At 46.9% G+C, this 21,542-nt stretch overlaps 1 protein-coding gene across 1 annotated transcript in view; it reads right to left on the bottom strand.

The window, feature by feature from the left end:
- CDS1 (CDP-diacylglycerol synthase 1) overlaps window positions 1–11,267 on the bottom strand; it is a 110,009-nt gene extending 98,742 nt beyond the window's left edge. Inside the window, exon 1 of the mRNA XM_077476409.1 lies at window positions 10,983–11,267. Within this exon, the coding sequence (XP_077332535.1) occupies window positions 10,983–11,042 (60 nt within the window). The 5' untranslated portion in view covers window positions 11,043–11,267. The remainder of the gene's footprint in view (window positions 1–10,982) is intronic.
- Window positions 11,268–21,542: the final 10,275 nt, after the last annotated feature.

Raw genomic sequence — 21,542 nt, forward strand, 5'->3', positions numbered from 1 at the left:
CACTTCCTGGTATAAATGTGATTTTCCACTCATCTGTATGGGTAGTGTCAATGTCTGGATCCACATGTGGACTACAGCTAGTGGGACACATCATAGCCACAAAACTAAATCTTCCTAGGTCTCCCTAGGCCATATATGCTTTGATTTTATTACCCGATCCATGTGTGACTTGATCAAAATGACCACATTCACAAACAACCAAATTGCCATGACTTCCCTTCTGATCAATTAACGCTCTTTTAATCAAACTATTCTGATTGGCCAGGGTGAAAAACGATTGCTCATTTTGTATCGATCTGCCGCACAGATACTACATTTGTGATCAGATTATGAGATTGCATGGTGGAAACGGAAATGCGATACATAACTTATGGATTTGGAATTCTGGTCATATCTTAACCGCTTCAGCGCCAGAAGGTTTACCCCTTCATGACCAGCCTATTTTTTTGCGATAGGGCACTGCGTCATTTTAACTGACAATTGCGCGGTCGCGTGACACTGTACCCAAAAAAAAATTTAAAAAAGTGTGTTCTTTTTTTCCTACAAATAGAGCTTTCTTTTGGTGGTATTTGATCAACTCTGTGGTTTTTAATCGATCAAAATTCAGTTGCCCATGTGTCATATCAAATGGGTTGTCAGCTATAAATCGATGATTCCTATTGGAAGAAGAAATCAATCTTCTATCAGACCGTGTATGGACAAGGTAACACAGGCCAGTTTGGATTGTAAGGATGACGTTAGGGGATTCTGCTGGTGGCAATAAAGCAACAACATCAGGATCACTAAGGCTGGCCATACATTACACAATTTTCTTATTTAATTTCCTTTAACTGTGTAGTGTAAGGGGCTGCTTGATTGCATACAAATTAAATGTGTTTAGGTTTGACCTCATATTATATTTTAGTTTTTTTGGTAAATCTACAGGAAAATTGTACAAGATTATTGTGTAATGTATGGCTAGCCTAAGTAGCTGTAGCAGTAAGATGTCACTCCGTCAATGGCTTGAATACTGCTGAATCTTGATCGCTAACAATGGGGCCGACAGCTGGCTGCCTCAGCTAGCGAGAGTGCGATTCCATAAGAACAGACAGGCGGCCTCCTGGCGATCTTTCTGCTGGCATTAGCGATCTTACCACTACTCATATTTTCCTAGCAGCAGAATTGAAAATCTAACATTGGTCAAATAGTTCTAAAATCCCACGCTTTGGGCACTTGCCCGGACAGGACTAGAGAGGGGATCTTCCAATGGGGAACACTAGTTCTGGTGACTACTGCAGATTTCCTTCACTTTGGAGGGATTTCCTCTCATTTCCTGTTGTGCCATGTTTACAAGTCTGTGTATAGGCATATTAAAAACAAAAGGGTAAAAAATAAAATAAAGAAAAATATTATGCCCGTATGCCTAAAAAATCTCACCACATACTCCAGTCAGAAGAAACCTAGTTATTAAAGGAGGACTGAAGGCAAATTCCCCCCCCCCCCCCCCCATTTTATATAAAGCAATGGACCTTTGTTTGCCTTTATCCAGCCCTTGGGGCACTTTTTCTCCCACTGACACCAACAATGGGGCACTATTCCTCCCACTGACACCAACAATGGGGCACTATTCCTCCCACTGACACCAACAATGGGCCACTATTCCTCCCACTGACACCAACAATGGGCCACTATTCCTCCCACTGACACCAACTATTCAGTACTATTCCTCCCACTGACACCAACAATGGGACACTATTCCTCCCACTGACACCGACCATGAGGTACAATCCCTTCCACCAACACCAATGATGGGGCATGATCCCTTTCACCAACACAATGGGCCACTATTCCTCCCATTGACACCAACCATTCAGTACTATTCCTCCCACTGACACCAAGCATGAGGTATAATCCCTTCCACCAACACCAACAATAGGGTACTATTCCTCTCACCAACAATGAGACACTATTCCTTCTATAGACACCAATGATGGGACACTATTCCTACCACTGACACCAGGACAATTTCAACTCCCACTGGCCACAGTCCAGCTCCCCTAAAGTCTGAAGGACATTAAACTGTCCGTTTGCTTAGAGAGTCCCCCCCCCCCCCCCATTGGGGAGATTTTCCTTCACTTCCTGTCCCAAAGGCAAAACAGGAAGTGTGGGGAAATCCCTCCAGAGTGAGCAAATTCCTGGTTGTCACCAAAACTAGTGTCCCCATTGGAAGATTTCCCCTCTATTCCTGTTCAGGGGACAACCCAAAATGTGGGATTTCCTCTTTCACTCTTGGTGTTAATAGTACATAAAGAGGATCATTTTTTTTTCAAATGGGGCACAGACAGCAGTAAAAACCAACAGGTGTTCTAATCCCTCTTTGTTATATCCAGCAATTAACAGCAATACGTTTCTTTTCACCGGCTTAGCATTGGAAAAAATATATAATTTTGAAATATTTCCAGTGTTTAAATCTGGTTATTAGCCACAGCCTCCACCTTCCTCTGTGCTTCTTCCCTGAAATTTTGGCCAGTGAGTGCTTATGTGGTCCCTCACTGAAAGCCTCTGATCTACAGATCCCATCTTTTCTAATGAAATCCATACATCCCATTGGCTAGTCTGTGCTAGCGTCATTGTGCGTGTGTGCCCATACACACAGACAACATCTGCATGTCGGGATGAAGTACTCTGTGAGTTTAACATGACAAGGTGGCTCCATAGGACCCAAGCATAGCAAAGCAAAGGAGGCACAAAAGTGGCAAGGTTGGGGCAGCAAACTTTGGTAACCTAAATGCAATATGTCACCTAACGCAATTTTGTTTTGGGTGGAATGGAGGTTTGTTTCCCACAGCTGAAAAACGGTGTTGAGTAATGTATGCGGCTGAAGCTATATACAATTGTTGGGGGCAGCTTGGCTCAAATGGATTCGTTAAAGTGAAAGTTTAACCAATCAGCTTTAAAGCGGAACCTAAGCCCTTGTTTACATCGATGGACAATTCACTGTCCAAATTCTCAAAAGTAGTTTCTGTACTACTTTTGGCGATTTGGGGGGTGCGATTTCCACTGACATCTGTGAGGAAACTGGCACGGATGTCTCTGAAATCGCCCTCCAAATTGGGACTTCAGTTGGACTCGCACAATTTAATTACCGCTGTTAGTGCAAACCTAGGCTAAAGGGGGAAGTTCCACTTTATGTTCTCCTCTACCACATTTCTTGGGGGGGGGGGGGGGGGGTGGACAGATACCTAGTTTTGATGTGTACCCAATCCACACTTCTGAAGGAATTGCCTAGGCGATCCCCCCTACACGCAGTCTTCTCGGACCATTTACAAAGTGCAGCGCAGTTCACACATGCGTAGGGGGAACCTGTGACGCCACAAGGAGTCACAGCCACCTTCCTATAGTTAAAGTGATTGTAAAGTCTGTTATTTTTTTAATAAAAAAAAAAGAAACATGTCATACTTACCTGCTCTGTTGCATTGGATTTGCACAGAGATGCCCTGATCCTCCTCTTCTCAGGTGCCTCTTCTGTGCTCCTGGCCCCTTCCATCTGTTTAGTGCCCCCACAGCAAGCAGCTTGCTATAGGGGCACCCAAGCTAAGTCACAGCACCTTGTATGCATTCGGGCACAGAGCTGTGGCCCAGCCCCACCCCTTTCTATTTTCATTAGCTGACCGACTTTGACAGCAGTGGGAGCCAATGGCACCACGCTGCTGTCTCAGCCAATTAGGAGGGAAGTCCCGGGCAGGGGAGACATTCCTATAACACGTAATGACACTGAATGTAGAGGGACCTCAGGTAAGTGATTAGGGGGTGCTGCTGCACACAGAAGGCTTTTTACCTTAATGCATAGAATGCATTAAGGTAAAAAACCTTCTGCCTTTACAACCACTTTATGATGCTGGTTGCAAAGACTGGCGAAGATGCGCCCCTGGTGAGGACAATGCTGGATCCCTGAATAAGCAAGTGTCCTTTTATTATAGTATTTGTAGCTGCTGACTTTTACTTTTTTTTTTTTCAAACAGACTAAAGAACCTGTTTAAAAAGGAGGAGCTCCAGTCTGAAAAGTGAGAAAAAAAAATTAAGAGTCAGCAGCTACAAATACTGTAGCCGTTGACCTTTAATATTTGACACTTACCTGTCACCGGCATTGTAAAAAAGTGAAACCTGCAGTGGAATCTTCAGGCTTCGCAGCCGGTTTCCTACAAGTGTGCGTGAGTCGCACTGCACTTTTTGAATGGTCCCGCTGTCTTCCGGGACCTGTGTATGTCCCAGAAGGCAGCAGGGGGGGGGGGGGGGGGGGGGAGGTGGGGGTCGGAAATGTAGTAGATTGCTGATTGGTGATCTTACTCGCTAGTGGGAGCAGGTCCCTGTCAAAACCATGTACCCGGTCCCCCCCCCCCCCCCCCCCCCCAAATGTGTGACACAGCAGTGTCTAGTCACAGGGCATAGTGACTATGTTGCAGAATTCAAGGTCTCTTTCACCTTGGTGGCCAGGGGGTGGTAACTTAGCTATGGATTTAACGTCAACCCGACTGCCCACATACCTAAAGCCAGAAAGGGCTGTTTACATAACAGAGCCACAAGGCTTTGTGTCACAGAAACTTTAAAAAGCAGCAAGTCAAGTTGGCAGTGCTATATACAGTGCCTTGAAAAGGTACCGTATATACTCGAGTATAAGCCGAGATTTTCAGCCTCTTTTTTGAGGCTGAAAGTGCCCCCCTCGGCTTATACTCGAGTCATCGCTGTCTGTCTGCCCGATCAGCGTGTCGAGCAGACAGACAGCGGCCATTCTAGGATTCAAAGGCCGCGCCTCCGTCTCCGCCTTCGCCTGTGATAGGCGGAACACTGAATTTCCCAGCAGTCTGTGTTCCGCCTATCACGGACGTCCTCTCATCCTCGTCCGTAGTATGAGGATGAGCGGACGTCCATGATAGGCGGACCACTGACTGCTGGGAAATTGAGTGTTCCGCCTATCACGGACATCCGATAGGCGGAACACTCAATTTCCCAGCAGTCAGTGGGAAATTGAGTGTTCCGCCTATCACCGACGGAGGCGCGGCTTTTGAATCCTAGAATGGCCACCGACGAAGAGCTGCGGGACGGGCCGGGACGCAGGCCGGGACGGGACGCAGGCCGGGACGCAGGCCGGGACGGGACGCAGGCCGGGACGGACACAGGCTGGACGGACACAGGCAGGCTGCACGGACACACACACACACACACACACACACACACACACACACACACACACACACGGATGCATGCACACACAGGGATGGATGGACACACACGGATGCATGGACACACACACACACACACACACACACACACACACACACACACACACACACGGATGCATGCACACACACAGGGATGGATGGACACACACACACACGGATGCATGGACACACACACACACACACACACGGATGCATGGACACACACACACACGGATGCATGGACACACACACACACACACACGGATGCATGGACACACACACACACACGGATGCATGGACACACACACACACGGATGCATGGACACACACAGGGATGGACGACACACAGGGATGGACAGGCATGTCTCACCCTCGGCTTATACACGAGTCAATAATTTTTTCCAGTTTTTTGGGGGTAAATTGGGGACCTCGGCTTATATTCGGGTCGGCCTATACTCGAGTATATACGGTATTCACTCCCCTTGGCCTTTTACCTATTTTGTTACATTACAGCCTTTACTTCAATGTTTTTTTCATCTGAATTATATGTGATGGATCAGAACACAATAGTCCAAGTTGGTGAAGTAAAATTAGAAAAATATATACATAAAACTATTTTTCAGAAATAAAAAAAAAACTGATAATTGGCATGTGTGTATGTATTCACCCCCTTTGTTATGAAGCCCATAAAAAGCTCTGGTGCAACCAATTACCTTCAGAAGTCACATAATTAGTGAAATGATGTCCACCTGTGGGTGATCTAAATGTCACATGATCTGCCATTACATATACACACCTTTTTGAAAGGCCCCAGAGGCTGCAACACCTAAGCAAGAGGCACCACTAACCAAACACTGCCATGAAGACCAGTGAACTCTCCAAACAAGTAAGAGGCAATATTGTTGAGAAGTACAAGTCAGGGTTAGGTTATAAAAAAATATCCAAATCTTTGATGATCTCTAGGAGCACCATCAAATCTATCATAACCAAAAAGGGAAAGAACATGGCACAACAGAAAATCTGCCAGGAGGCGGCCGCACACCAAAACGCACGGACCGGGCAAGGAGGGTATTAAATCAGAGAGGCAACACAGAGACCTAAGGTAACCCTGGAGGAGCTGCAGAGTTCCACAGCAGAGACTGAAGTATCTGTACATAGGACGACAATAAGCCGTATGCTCCATAGAGTTGGGCTTTATGGCAGAGTGGCCAGAAAGAAGCCATTACTTTCAGCAAAAAAAATGGCACATTTTGAGTTTACGAAAAAGCACGTGGGAGACTCACATAATGTATAAAGGAAGGGGCTCTGGTCTGATGAGACTTAAACTGAACTTTTTGGCCATCAAAGAAAACACTATGTCTGGCACAAACACAACAGATCACATCACCCAAAGAACACCATCAGCAGTCGGAACTGGGAAACTGGTCAGAGTTGAGGGAAAGATGAATGGTGCTAAATACAGGGATATTCTTGAGCAACACCTGTACCACTCTGTGTGTGATTTGAGGCTAGGACGGAGGTTCGCCTTCCAGCAGGACAATGACCCCAAACACACTGCTAAAGCAACACTTGAGTGGTTTAAGGGGAAACATGTAAATGTGTCGGAATGGCCTAGTCAAAGCCCAGACTGCAATCCAATAGAAAATCTGTGGTCAGACTTAAAGATTGCTGTTCACAAGCGCAAACCATCCAACTTGAAGGAGCTGGAGCAGTTTTGCCAGAAGGAATGGGCAAAAATCCCAGTGGTAAGATGTGGCAAGCTCATAGAGACTTATCCAAAGCAACTTGGTGCTGTGATAGCTGCAAAAGTTGGCTCTACAAAGTATTGGATTTAGGGGGGTGAATGGTTATGCACATTGACTTTTTCTGTTATTTTGTCCTTATTGTTGTTTGCTACACAATAAAAATAAAAAATAAAAACACATCTTCAAAGTTGTGGGCATATTACGTAAATTAAATTATACAAATCCTCATTAATTCCAGGTTGTGAGGCAACAAAATACAAAAAATGCCAAGGGGGGTGAATACTTTTGCAAGGCACTGTAAGTATCTGTAATAAATAAAGCATGTGACCTGTGAAAGTCAAGTGAATGGGGCTTATATTTGTGGTGCATTATTCCCATTGGCATTCATGAGGCAGCAGGATTGCTTCATGAATCTCTGACAGGAGCTGTTTAGCCACACTCTGAAAAGTGATTCACCATGAATCACTTTTCAGAGCTAATGTGAATCCACTCTAAATGTGTGGAGGGCTTAGCAAAGTCAGAGTAATAGGAGTAGAGTATATGTGACTGAAATCGGGTGTGGAAATGAATGTATGATTGCCCACAGAAGCTAGGACCTACCCCCCCCCACAGATGAAGGTAGCAGTACCCCCCCCCCCCCCACAGATGATGAAGGTAGTCAGTCCTCTCCAGTGATGAAGATAGTGCCCCCACAGATGGTAAAGGTAGCAGTGCCCCCACAGATGGTAAAGGTAGCAGTGCCCCCCACAGATGGTAAAGGTAGCAGTGCCCCCCACAGATGATGAAGATAGGGCCGCCACAGATGATGAAGATAGGGCCGCCACAGATGATGAAGATAGGGCCGCCACAGATGATGAAGGTAGCAGCGCCCCCCACAGATGGTGAAGCTAGCAGTGTCACCACAGATGAAGATAGTGCCTTCACAGATGATGAAGGCAGCAGTGCCCCTGTTCTGCACACAAAGTGTCCGCCTATCGAATAGTGTCCGGGCCGTACTGCTCAGGCGCAGAGCTTGCTCAGTACAGGGGACAAGGAGAAGCCGAACATCTCCGAAGAAGAACAGCGCCCCATCATCCAACTGGACATAGGGTTGCTCATAGTAACAGGGCCCCTCGCAGGCTCGCTTCACTCGCCACGCTTCGGGCACGGCCTCGCTTCACTCGCCACGCTTCGGGCACGGCCTCGCTTCACTCGGCTCTTTTATATTCTAACTCTATGTCCACTTGGATGGTGGGGCTTAAACCTGGCACAGTGCATAGGCACCGTTTATCTTCAGAGATGTTTGGCTTCTTGTCCCCCGTACTGCGCAAGCGCACTACAGGGCGGACACTATGTGATGGGGGACACTATCTGATCAGACACCCCCACAGATAATGAAGGTAGCAGTGCCCCCCAGTGATGAAAAAAAATGGGAAGGGCTAACTTTACTGGTTAGTTTTTTTTTTAAATTCATTAAAGTAATTTTTTTTTTTAAATTGCCTTTGATTGATCGCTGCGCAAATACAGTGTGACATAAAATATTGCAACAACCACCATTTTATTCTCTAGGGCGTCTACTAAAAAAATATATATAATATTTGGGGGTTCTAAGTAATTTTCTAGCAAAAAAAAAAAAAGATTTTTTACTAAACCAACAAATGTCAGAAAAAGGTTTAGTGTTTAAGTGGTTAAACTTTTTTCACACACAAAGTCTATTCCATTGACAAATTGCTACAATGTTTATACTTATGTTCAACTGATAAAGAATGTTTTGATTCTTGGCAGACTGACCGGTTTTTCCTTTCTTTTAAGGGCTGTGGCTTCAGAAGAGCAGAGAAAATTCTTTGTATAGAAAGAATTGTCAAACACTTTAGTCAAGATTGCGATAATGATTCTTGATGATTAATTGTGCAGCTCTAGCCCCCGGTGATAAAGGTAGGAGTGTCCCCCCACAGATGACGGCAGTGTCCCCCGGTGATGAAGGTAGGAGTGTCCCCCACAGATGACGGCAGTGTCCCCCGGTGATGAAGGTAGGAGTGTCCCCCACAGATGACGGCAGTGTCCCCCGGTGATGAAGGTAGGAGTGTCCCCCACAGATGACGGCAGTGTCCCCCGGTGATGAAGGTAGGAGTGTCCCCCACAGATGACGGCAGTGTCCCCACGTTGATGAAGGTAGGAGTGTCCCCCTAAGATGACGGCACTGCCGCCGGTGATGAAGGTAGGAGTGTCCCCCGGTGATGAAGGTAGGAGTGTCCCCCACAGATGACGGCAGTGTCCCCCGGTGATGAAGGTAGGAGTGTCCCCCACAGATGACGGCAGTGCCGCCGGTGATGAAGGTAGGAGTGTCCCCCGGTGATGAAGGTAGGAGTGTCCCCCACAGATGACGGCAGTGTCCCCCGGTGATGAAGGTAGGAGTGTCCCCCACAGATGACGGCAGTGTCCCCCGGTGATGAAGGTAGGAGTGTCCCCCACAGATGACGGCAGTGCCGCCGGTGATGAAGGTAGGAGTGTCCCCCACAGATGACGGCAGTGTCCCCCGGTGATGAAGGTAGGAGTGTCCCCCACAGATGACGGCAGTGTCCCCCGGTGATGAAGGTAGGAGTGTCCCCCACAGATGACGGCAGTGTCCCCCGGTGATGAAGGTAGGAGTGTCCCCCACAGATGACGGCAGTGTCCCCCGGTGATGAAGGTGGCAGTGTCCCCCACAGATGACGGCAGTGTCCCCCGGTGATGAAGGTAGGAGTGTCCCCCACAGATGACGGCAGTGTCCCCCGGTGATGAAGGTAGGAGTGTCCCCCACAGCTGACGGCAGTGTCCCCCGGTGATGAAGGTAGGAGTGTCCCCCACAGCTGACGGCAGTGCCGCCGGTGATGAAGGTAGGAGTGTCCCCCACAGATGACGGCAGTGCCGCCGGTGATGAAGGTAGGAGTGTCCCCCACAGATGACGGCAGTGTCCCCCGGTGATGAAGGTAGGAGTGTCCCCCACAGCTGACGGCAGTGCCGCCGGTGATGAAGGTAGGAGTGTCCCCCACAGATGACGGCAGTGCCGCCGGTGATGAAGGTAGGAGTGTCCCCCACAGATGACGGCAGTGCCGCCGGTGATGAAGGTAGGAGTGTCCCCCACAGATGACGGCAGTGTCCCCCGGTGATGAAGGTAGGAGTGTCCCCCACAGATGACGGCAGTGTCCCCCGGTGATGAAGGTAGGAGTGTCCCCCACAGATGACGGCAGTGTACCCCGGTGATGAAGGTAGGAGTGTCCCCCACAGATGACGGCAGTGTCCCCCGGTGATGAAGGTAGGAGTGTCCCCCACAGATGACGGCAGTGTACCCCGGTGATGAAGGTAGGAGTGTCCCCCACAGATGGGTCCCCCGGTGATGAAGGTAGGAGTGTCCCCCACAGATGACGGCAGTGCCCCAGTGATGAAAGTAGTGCCCCCCATAGATGAAGGCAGTGCCCCCTCCCAGTGATGAAGGGGGATGAAAGCAGGAAAGCAGTGCCCCCGGTGATGAAGGTAGTAGTGCCCCCCAGTGATGAAGGTAGTGCCCCCCACAGACGATGAAGGTAGTGGTGCCCCCCACAGACGATGAAGGTAGTGGTGCCCCCCACAGACGATGAAGGTAGTGGTGCCCCCCACAGACGATGAAGGTAGTGGTGCCCCCCACAGACGATGAAGGTAGTGGTGCCCCCCACAGACGATGAAGGTAGTGGTGCCCCCCACAGACGATGAAGGTAGTGGTGCCCCCCACAGACGATGAAGGTAGTGGTGCCCCCCACAGACGATGAAGGTAGTGGTGCCCCCCACAGACGATGAAGGTAGTGGTGCCCCCCACAGACGATGAAGGTAGTGGTGCCCCCCACAGACGATGAAGGTGGTAGTGCCCCCCACAGATGATGAAGGTAGTAGTGCCCCCCCCCCCACAGATGAAGGTAGTAAGGTAGTAGTGCCCCCGATGATGAAGGTAGTAGTAGTGCCCCCCCCCGCAGATGAAGGTAGTAGTGCCCTCACTAGGCCATGCGCACAGGTGACCTGCTCCCAGTCAGCCAGCTCTCACACTCACCCGGTCACTGGTGTTGTCGTGCTCGGGCTCCCCCGGGCCTCTCCTCCGGAGCTCAGTCATGTTGGTGTATGTTCGGTGATGAGGGTTGAGGATTAGCAGCAGGTAAGTATAGATCAGAAGGGGGAGGCGGCTCCCTGCTCTCCCGGAAGAAGTGTGGACTCGTCTCCTCTCAGCTCTATCCACCCCCAGCCCCGTTGCCAAGGGACACCAGCGGCTTCCCTGCTACTGCGGGCTGTCCTGGGGGTGACGGTGTGCTGCACCTTCCCCTATGACAGAAGGGCGGGGCTAAGCTTAGTGAGTAGGGGGCGCCGTCCACTCACATCGTACGGGGAGTGTCCATGAGAGAGACAGAGGGAGGGGCCACGGCGCATCAACAACACACAGCGCTGAGCAATACACAACACTGAACTACTGTGTACAGGAGGTGAGGGAGAGCACGTGACCACACCGAGTAATGGAATGTGCGCTTCACTCTCACCTTCTTCGACATTGTTCATCCGCTGCGAGGAACTTCACAGCATACATTGTTTTCTAATGACTCTAATACACACAACAGCGCCACCTAGGGAGTGCTCCCACTCAGCTATTCCTTACTACTCTATAGGAGACTACAAACATGGCGATTTATATATACCACCTAGACCAGCGGTCGCCTAACTCCGGCCTTTAACCACTTCAATACTGGGCACTTTCACCCCCTTCTCTCCCAGGTCATTTTTCAGCTTTCAGCACTCTCGCACTTTCAATGACAATTGCGCGGTCATGCTACACTGTACCCAAATTACATTTTTATCATTTTGTTTGCACAAATAGAGCTTTATTTTGGTGGTATTTATTCACGACTCCATTTTTCATTTTTTGCGATATAAGCGAAAAAAGAGCGCACATTTGGAAAAAAAAACTATATTTTCTTCTTTCTATTTTAAAAGAAATCCAATAAAATCGAATTTTTTCATAAATATAAGCCAAAATGTATTCTGCTACATGTCTTTGGTAAAAAAAAATTCTGTTAAGTGTATAATAATTGGTTTGTGTGATCACGGACATATGTATGCAAATGATCATGTACAGATGTGCCCAGGTGATCATGTACAGATGTGCGCAGGTGATCATGTACAGATGTGCGCAGGTGATCATGTACAGATGTGCGCAGGTGATCATGTACAGATGTGCGCAGGTTGATCATGTACACATGTGCGCAGGTGATCATGTACACATGTGCGCAGGTGATCATGTACACATGTGCCCAGGTGATCATGTACAGATGTGCGCAGGTGATCATGTACAGATGTGCGCAGGTGATCATGTACAGATGTGCGCAGGTTGATCATGTACACATGTGCGCAGGTGATCATGTACACATGTGCGCAGGTGATCATGTACAGATGTGCGCAGGTGATCATGTACAGATGTACGCAGGTGATCGTGTACAGATGTGCGCAGGTGATCATGTACAGATGTGCGCAGGTGATCATGTACAGATGTACGCAGGTGATCATGTACAGATGTGCGCAGGTGATCATGTACAGATGTGCACAGGTGATCATGTACAGATGTACGCAGGTGATCATGTACAGATGTGCACAGGTGATCATGTACAGATGTACGCAGGTGATCATGTACAGATGTGTGCAGATAATCATTGGGACATGTGATTTTAGTGGAACATATGTTGGGGACATGTGTTTTGGGGAAGTGTTTTTTGGGACATGTGTTTTGGGCACATTGTGTGGGGAAATGTGTGTTTTACATTGTTTGGTGACACTAGATTGGTGATCAGTGAGTAAAAATCTGTAAAAAACAGCTTATATTCACTGTACTGATCACCAGCTGGCTGCAGCAATCCGCTCTCCTCTCCTCACCTACAACTTCTGTGTGAGAAGAGTAGAGCCGATTGCCTAGCAACCGGCTCTGTGTTTACATCACATGACGGCTGTGATTGGACACGGCCGTCATGTGATCAGGAGGGTCAATCACAGAACTCTCCTGTCGATCCGAGATGCGCCGTGTCCTATTCCTTCTACTGACATCAACAATGGGCCACTATTCTACTGACACCAACAATGGCCCACTATTCCTTCCACTGACACCAACTATGGGGCACTATTCCTTCTACTGACACCAACAATGGGCCACTATTACTTCCACTGACGCCAACAAAGGGCCACTATTCATTCCACTGACACCAACTATGGGGCAGTATTCCTTCTACTGACATCAACAATGGGCCATTATTCCACTGACACCAACAATGGCCCACTATTCTTTCCACTGATGCCAACTATGGGGCACTATTCCTTCCACTGACACCAACAATGGGGCACTATACCTTCTATGACATCAACAGTAGGCCACGATTTCTGGCACTGACACCAACAATGGGGCCCTTATCCTTCCACTGACATCAACAATGGGCCACTATTCCTTCCACTGACACGAACAATGGACCTCTATTTCTTCCGCTGATACCAACTACGGGGCATTATTCCTTCTACTGATACCAACAAAGGGTCAATATTCCTTCTACTTACACCAACAATGGGCCACTATTCCTTCTACTGACACCAACAATGGGTCACTATTCCTTCCACTGACACCAGCAATGGGGCCCTTATCCTTCTACTGACACCAACAATGGGTCACTATTCATTCCAATGACACCAACAATGGGGCACTATTCACTCCACTGACATGAACAACGGGGCACTATTCATTCCACTGACAGCAACAATGGGGCACTAATTTCTCCAGTGACATGAACAATGTGACCCTTATCCCTCCACTGACACCAACAATGGGCCAGTATTCTTTAGACTGACACTAACAATGTTACCCTTATCCTTCCACTGACACCAACAATGGGCCACTATTCTTTAGACTGACACTAACAATGGTACCCGTATCCTTCCACTGACACCAACAATGGGCCACTATTCTTTCCACTGACACTAACAATGGGCCACTATTCTTTCCACTGACACTAATGATAGGGCCCTTATCCTTCCACTGACACCAACAATAGGCCACTATTCCTTCCACTGACACTAACAATGGGGCCCTTATCCTTCCACTGACACCAACAATGGGCCACTATTCTTTCCACTAACACTAACAATGGGGTCCTTATCCTTATACTGACACCAACAATGGGCCACTATTATTTCCACTGACACTAACAATGGGGCCCTTATCCTTCCACTGACACCAACAATGGGCCCTTATCCTTCCACTGACACCAACAATGGGCCACTATTCCTTCCACTGACACGAACAATGGGCCACTATTCTTTCACTGACACCAACTATGGGGCACTATTCCTTCTACTGACACCAACAAAGAGTCAATATTCCTTCTACTTACACCAACAATGGGCACTATTCCTTCTACTGACACCAACAATGGGTCACTATTCTTTCCACTGACACTAACAATGGGGCCCTTTTCCTTCCACTGACACCAACAATGGGCCCTTATCCTTCCACTGACACTCCCAACAATGGGCACTATTCATTCCACTAACACCAACAATGGGCAATATTCACTCCACTAACATGAATAGGGCAATTCATATTCCATTGACATGAACAATGGGACACTATTCCTTCCACTGACATGAACAATGGGCACTATTCCTTCCACTGACACCAACAATGGGGCCCTTATCCTTTGTTGGTTGACTGAGCGTGCCGCTGTCAACAGCGATATGCCGCGAGTGGCGGCTCCCGTGCGCATGCGCTGGAGTGACTTCATCGCAGCTTCGTCGAATGACAGAGGCGGAGCAGCAAGACCCACCGAGAAGATGGATGCTCCGGACTACAGGGGACAGCGGTGACTTCGCTGGCTCCTGTGTCAGGTAAGTGACACATAATGGACTACTATGCGATGCATAGTAGTCCCTTATGCTTTACCTTTGCAGGGAATCAGAGGAAGTAAACTCATCAGGTTTTACTTCCTCTTTAATATACAAGCTGTCAAAGTAAGTTAAACTGTTGTGTATAGTTCTGTTTCATTTGTTCACAGGTTTTGTTTGTCTGTCTATAGGACTACTAATGTGCTGCAAAGTGAGTCTTGCTATTAACTCGGCAATGCCTGGCTTTGCAGGTTTTTGGATCACTGTAGCAATTCTCTAATACTTGGATTTGCTGTTTTAACCTTTACAGTGCAGTTGCCTAGTGTAGGTGATCCTGTCAGGTATATTAACCCTTCATTGCACTGCTTATATGACAAAATGATGATTCAGTATGGATGTCACTGCTATGCATTGTGTTGCTGCTATGCGTTGTAAGGTTTGCGTTTAGGTGCAATGTGTTTAATTATTGCTATGCATTGACCTATTATGTCTATATGCAAGCGTGTAATAAAAAAAAAAAAACCCCAGTGTTCTGCTTAGTTAACAGTGCTTTAGGTAGTTGTTTAGTACACTAGAATCTGTAATTGCTTCTGTCAAACGGTTTAACCCTTGCTCAGAGCATATTTATCCATTTGCTGCTTCAATGTCTGCAAATGGGTGTGTGGATGGCCACTGATATTCTATTAAGGCTATGTCCTATCCAATACTGCCAGGTATTTTATTATGACCACAAACCTGCAGCTCATATCTTGAGCCATGACCTTACCCAGAGACCAGCCACGATCAATAAGGTGAGGGTCAGGTAGGTATGCTTTCGTATACAAAAAAGAGTGAGTGAGCAGTATGGATTGTAAAACTCTCCAGCCCTTAAGTACCAGCACCACTCCCCAAAGGAAAGTGGCAACTTGTTCTTCCAACAGTGACAGGTCCTGTTTGGCTCTAAAACTGCTATACATTCAAAGTGCTGCCAGAAGGGGCAGGCTAAAAGAAAGCATAAGGACCATCCTGGGCAGAATGAGGAGTGTGGTGATCTGATGTGCCCGCCAAGATGCTATGCCAAGTTGCATATCAGGCGGCAGTAAAACACAACTACAGATGTGTTCACTCAAGCGAAAACTGACTGGGTGGATGTTTAGTCGCTAAGGCTCAGGTACTAAGCTAATCAAACAGCTGAGTCTGTTTAAAGGGTACCTCCTGCCTAAAAAAACAGTAGGCCAAAGAGCATTCAACAGATTGGCCAGATGTGTCTTCATGATAGCAGAGGAGGCAAGTTCCCCTCTGTAAAGCCCAACTCTTACTGCAGAGGCAGTTGGCCAAGCCAAGTAATCTTCATCAGACTAGCCAGAAGTGCCAGTCTGCCAGCGGATAATACGTCAGCCTTCACAGAAACACGGAAACCGCAGTGGAAATGAAGATTTATACTAGGATTATGGTATGGCCTAGGTTGGAGTGTACTTCAGTAGCCAAGGCTATTTGGTTCTCAGCAGACGAGTTGAGGGCAAACTTGGCCAGTAATACACCTCTGTGGTGTTTGGTCCATGAGTGAAAATAGAGTGACCAGTGAGGCAGTGTAACCACTATGAAGACGGCAGGCTGTCCATCCTATTCTGTGGGGTTAGTCAAGCCCTTTGTTGTATCCCACTGATGGCATATACCTCTTCTAAGTTGATTCGAATATGATTCAAGATGGAATCGGAGACTAATCCCTTAGGCCGCGTACACACGGGCGGACTGTTCGCCCAACTTTGTTCGTCAAACAATCCGACAAACAGTCCGCTCAAAATTTGCATGAACGGACTTGACCACACACGATGAACGAACAGTCCGCTGAAAACGAGCGTGATGACGTGTACAGCACGTACGACGGGACTAGAAAAACGACGTCCTATACACTGCAATGCAACCTTCAGCCGTGTAAACCCTTTCTGAGTATGCGCGATACTTAGTCCGTCCAACTTGCCTACACACGAGCGGACTGTCCGCTGAAACCAAGTTTGGACGGACAAAACCAAGTTTCAGCGGACTGTCTTACGGAAATTCCGAAAAACTTTGTTCGTCAGACTGTCCGCTGAAACTGTCCGCTGAAGCCCACACACGAGCGGACTGTCCGCTGAAACACTGTTCAGCGGACAAAGTTGGGCGAACAGTCCGCCCGTGTGTACGCGGCCTTAGGCTAGTCTCCTAGGCCCAGGACAAAAAGTTGGTGGCAGGGCCTGAGAAGAGCTAGAGAAAAGACTGGAAGATCCATGATCGTCTTTAATCGCCTAAACTCAAGTCTGCTCCTCTTGATTAGCAGCAAAGTTCTTTTGCACTCAAATGTGCCCAGTAGGTGTTATATTGCAGAAATGTAATGCAAATTTGGGCAGGAGACTCAGGATCAGTGGAGCCTGTGCAGCACTTGTCTTTGTGTTGTGAAATGTCTGCAATAAAATCTTGGGACAGCAACGGAAGATTCCAGGTGTGCTGGTGAGCTACACTTTGCGCAATAAGGAAGTCAATAGAATTTCTTCCCACTATGGTTCTTTAGAGCAATCAAGGCTTTAAGCAAATGTTACCAAATCTTGTCCAACGGGAACAATTGGTCCATTATGGTCAGTCGGAAAGCAGATTCAGGCAAGATGTGTAACAAAGGATCAAGATCCAAAATGTCATATGGAGTCATTGAGAACAATCACTCAAAATTATTGGATAAAACTGCTACAGTTCTCTAGATCTAGCTGATGGGTACATGCGCACTTTGCTACACCCAGGCTTCTGAGAATTTCACTGCGGGCGCGTTCAGCAACCATTGACCTTTCCACATTTTCCAGAACATTGCTTCCAGTAGTGGCCATCTTGCAGAAGCAAGGGATTCAGGTTCCCTATGTGGACAACAGATGCAGGTGGCTCAACATCCTCCAGGTCCTGGCAAACCCTGATTCAGAGGGAAGGCCAATTAATCTCATAATAATAATTTAGGCATTCAAGAGAATACTGTAGAGTTGCCCAAAAGAAGGGTGACAGTATTAGGACTTATGTGGAGGCAAGTCCTAGCTCTAGCCCATCTGTTTGTATCCCATGGTCTAAAATGGTCAAGAAGATTAAGAACATCATAAACTGGCCTTCTAAGGTAATGAAAGATTTTGCTTCCTATTTTCAGGGAAGATTACCCCACATATGAGACTAGTCCCATCAATGGTGGCTAAGGATAGTTAATCTTATCAACTTTCATAAACTTCCAGACGTAACAATCATTAAAAGTCTATTGACTCTCGGTGACCTCCTAGCTCAAGTCAATAACATAGGCCAGTGGAGGACGAAGTGTCTAACAGCAGGGGTACAGTTATTCCCAAGTAGGGAAGTCATTTGGGCAACACAGCCTAGGAGGCCTCAGGTATGCTCCAAACAGACGGCTATAGGTAATCTCCTATTGTTATGGCAAGTGGCATCTCCTATTCAGGTTTTCCAACGGTAAAACCTGTCCCATCTCATCGCTGTATTCTAGTGTCTCAGAACTTCCTGTCGGATATGGTAAAATATGAAGCCTTGGAAATCAAGGGTGGTCAATGGGAAGAATGTTCCCCTTTAAAAGTGTGCTCAGAATGCCACCCTTAGACGACTAAAAAAATATTTTGTGTCATGCTGCTGGCTTTGCAAAGTGATGCTGAACGCTGTAGGCACCATCAAAAAGGTAGTTCATCAACCGCAGCGCAAGGAACCCCTAGCAACCTCTGGAGGAACTCCAAGGGTCCACGGAACTCTGGTTGAGAATAGCTGCACTATACCAACATTCAGTTCAATGAATCTCAACCTGGCAGTAAATTCAATGTTCAGGAATGGAAGTCATTCCTGCAAAAGGAGCTTCCCTGAAGTGGAAGCAGTGGATCTACTAACATCCAGCAGGTTAGCCTGTATAGCTACCAGACTCGTGATCTCTACGCCCCTCATCAGGATCATAGTGCATGGTTGGGCAGGTTGAAAAAAGGACACAAGTCCTTCTAGTTCAACCAGGATCTGTAGTCTTACAGCTGGGATAAGGGCAATGATCTGGTGGCCTTACAGGTCATGATGTCCACAAAGTACAGTCTTTTGGCCCAAGTTACTCCTATTTTAGTCTTCCTGAGATCTCAGACCTTGCACAGCAGAGCCAAGTGTATCCAAATTCAGCTACGTTACATCTAGCAACTGGGAGACCAAGTTAGAAAGGCTCATTGTGGGATCTCGCCTTCATTATTTGAAACCTTGTGGAAGCCGGAGGAACCTACGGCAAACTCCAGGTGTACTAGAACATGGAAAATCTTGCAGAATTTCAGGATGAATCCTCTGCTCCCAACTGCAACTAGGGTCATTCTTCTGAACAGGACTACCTCAATAGGTTCAGTGACACCAAAGTAGTATTTCTTAAGAATATCGCGTCTTTGAGAACGCTTTCAGAGATCCAAGCATCAAACAGTAGACTACCTTATTGCTACCATAATCAAACAAAATGGCTCTAGTTTCTTCTTCACCAGCACCAGACGAAGGTCTGCATCTTTGCTTCTGGGTCAAGACATCACCCTTTCGGCATGTCAAAACTAAAATGTCAAGCGTCACCACAAGCTGGAGTAATGGACTCTGTGGAAGAAATACATGGAAGTGATCCTTCTCTAGAAGGTCAGACAGTGGCCTCTTCAGGTCTGGCAGTATCACAAGAAGACTTGCACTGTCCGCTAAGGCGATAGCATTATCTCGGGTCAGAGTAGCCTAAGGGGCTTATAGAAGGAAGATAGTCATCAATCTAGTGCAGAGCTCACTTTATCAGATGGCTGTGCTCATGGGCAAAATTCAGAGGTCCAGAATGTTATAGGATACCAACCAGGCTCATATACTACAAACCATTTTTTTTTTTTTGCCTATTGCAAAGTCAATCAGGCAACATTGGAAGCAGGGGAATCGACTTCAGTTTTAATCTAATGATATGTTTATTCAAATGCTTCAGTATGGCCGTCCCTTGTAGGTTGTGAGTGTGCTACATCCCATTTGTGTATGCTGTCATTCTTTGTGTCAGGAAAACAGAAAATTTTATACTTGCCCGATGGTAATTTTCCTTTCCTGATGCAAAGCATGACAGCATACAGGTCCCTCCCTTGTGCGTTTCACATTTGAGTATAGTTAAGAGAATACCGCCTAGGGGGAAGCGACTTATTTAAATATAGTATAACCAGTCCTGACTGGGTGAGAGGCGGAGCCTCTCACCATTCGTGTATGCTGTCATGCTTTGCATCAGGAAAGGAAAATTACCGTCAGGTAAGTATAACATTTTCCATTTTCTAGCCCTCCAGGCTTGCATCTCCATACCAGTACTCTAGGCTGACTCTCAGGAGATATCCCAGGAAAGGCTGAAGACCTAAAGTAGAGCTCCATTCACAAGGGGAAGCTCTGTTTATCTGCTTCCTATTTTTGACAGGTACCTGTCCCCACTTCCGGGACACCTGGCTGCAGTGAAGTCCCCCCCCCCAGAAGTTTGGCCCCCCCCATTCTTCCTCCGCTGCCGGGCCAGTTGGAAAGCGCAGCGCACTTTGCACATATGCAGTAGGGAACCGGCTATGAAGCCGAAAGGCTTTACTGCCAGTTTCCCTTACCACGAATGGCGGCAGCACCCGAGAGCCAATCGGAAAACTGGCTGGGGTGCTGACATTGCGGGATCCTTGGACAGGTGAGTGTCCTAATTAAAGTCTTTCAACATAAATTGTTTTGGCGGGGGGGTGGACTCCTCTTTAAACCGCTTCCGGTCCACCCCTTGTTAGTCCCCAGCAGTGCATAATATTTTTATTATTATTATTATCATTTAGGATTTGTATAGCGCCGACAGTATACGCACCACTTTACAACATTAGGGTAGACAGTAGAAAAAATGGGGTTTCCTCGCTCTATCAAAGTGAAAAATATCTAAATGTGGTATGTTGGTTAGATTGCTGCTAGACCTAAAATGTATACCATGCACTCGTACAAAAATAAATAAAAAAGGTGATCAGCACAAACTATATACCATATATTACTACAAAGATGGAATATCCTTGTTTGATATGTATTCTACCTCATAAAGTCCAATAAATCAATAATAATACTAATGGTGAATCCTAATGCAAATTGCTGCTGTGTATGCAATTATTTAGCTGGTGTGCAATCTATGCAACTAATTTTCAAAAAATGCGCAACACATTGCCATAAAGTGAATAAAATAGCTGCTGCTGTGCAGATAATTAAAACAAACAATATGGTGCAAAATTGTGAAAATCATCATCAAGTACTAAATATCAAATAATTGAACAAACACTAAATAGTGCAAAATGGTGCAATCGGGGGATGAATGAAGTCACGACCTGTGACGTAATGCCTAGGGAAGTTACTGGATTAAGGAGCAACTGGAAGTGACACATAGAGACGTTTGTAACCGCACATTGTTTGATCTGCCTGCTGTTTTCAGCATTGTTGTAAGTAGCCATTTTTTAAACATAAATAAACCTATTTGAGACATATTACGCTATGGGATCTTCCTGCTTATTCCCCGCTTTCATTTGCCGTGGATTAATGGACAAACTAACCAACTGGGAGCCATTATTGCAATACAGCACTCTCAAACGTTTACAGTTTATGGATGAACTTTTATGGGTATCACTACTCAATATAAATAGGACTGTATTGGTACACCTACACACTTAAAGGTGTACACAAAGGATCATTTGATACT

This window comes from Lithobates pipiens, unplaced genomic scaffold (assembly GCF_037356315.1).
Source record: "Lithobates pipiens isolate NorthernLeopardFrog02 unplaced genomic scaffold, aLitPip1_a1.2 Scaffold_13, whole genome shotgun sequence".
NCBI lineage: Eukaryota > Metazoa > Chordata > Amphibia > Anura > Ranidae > Lithobates > Lithobates pipiens.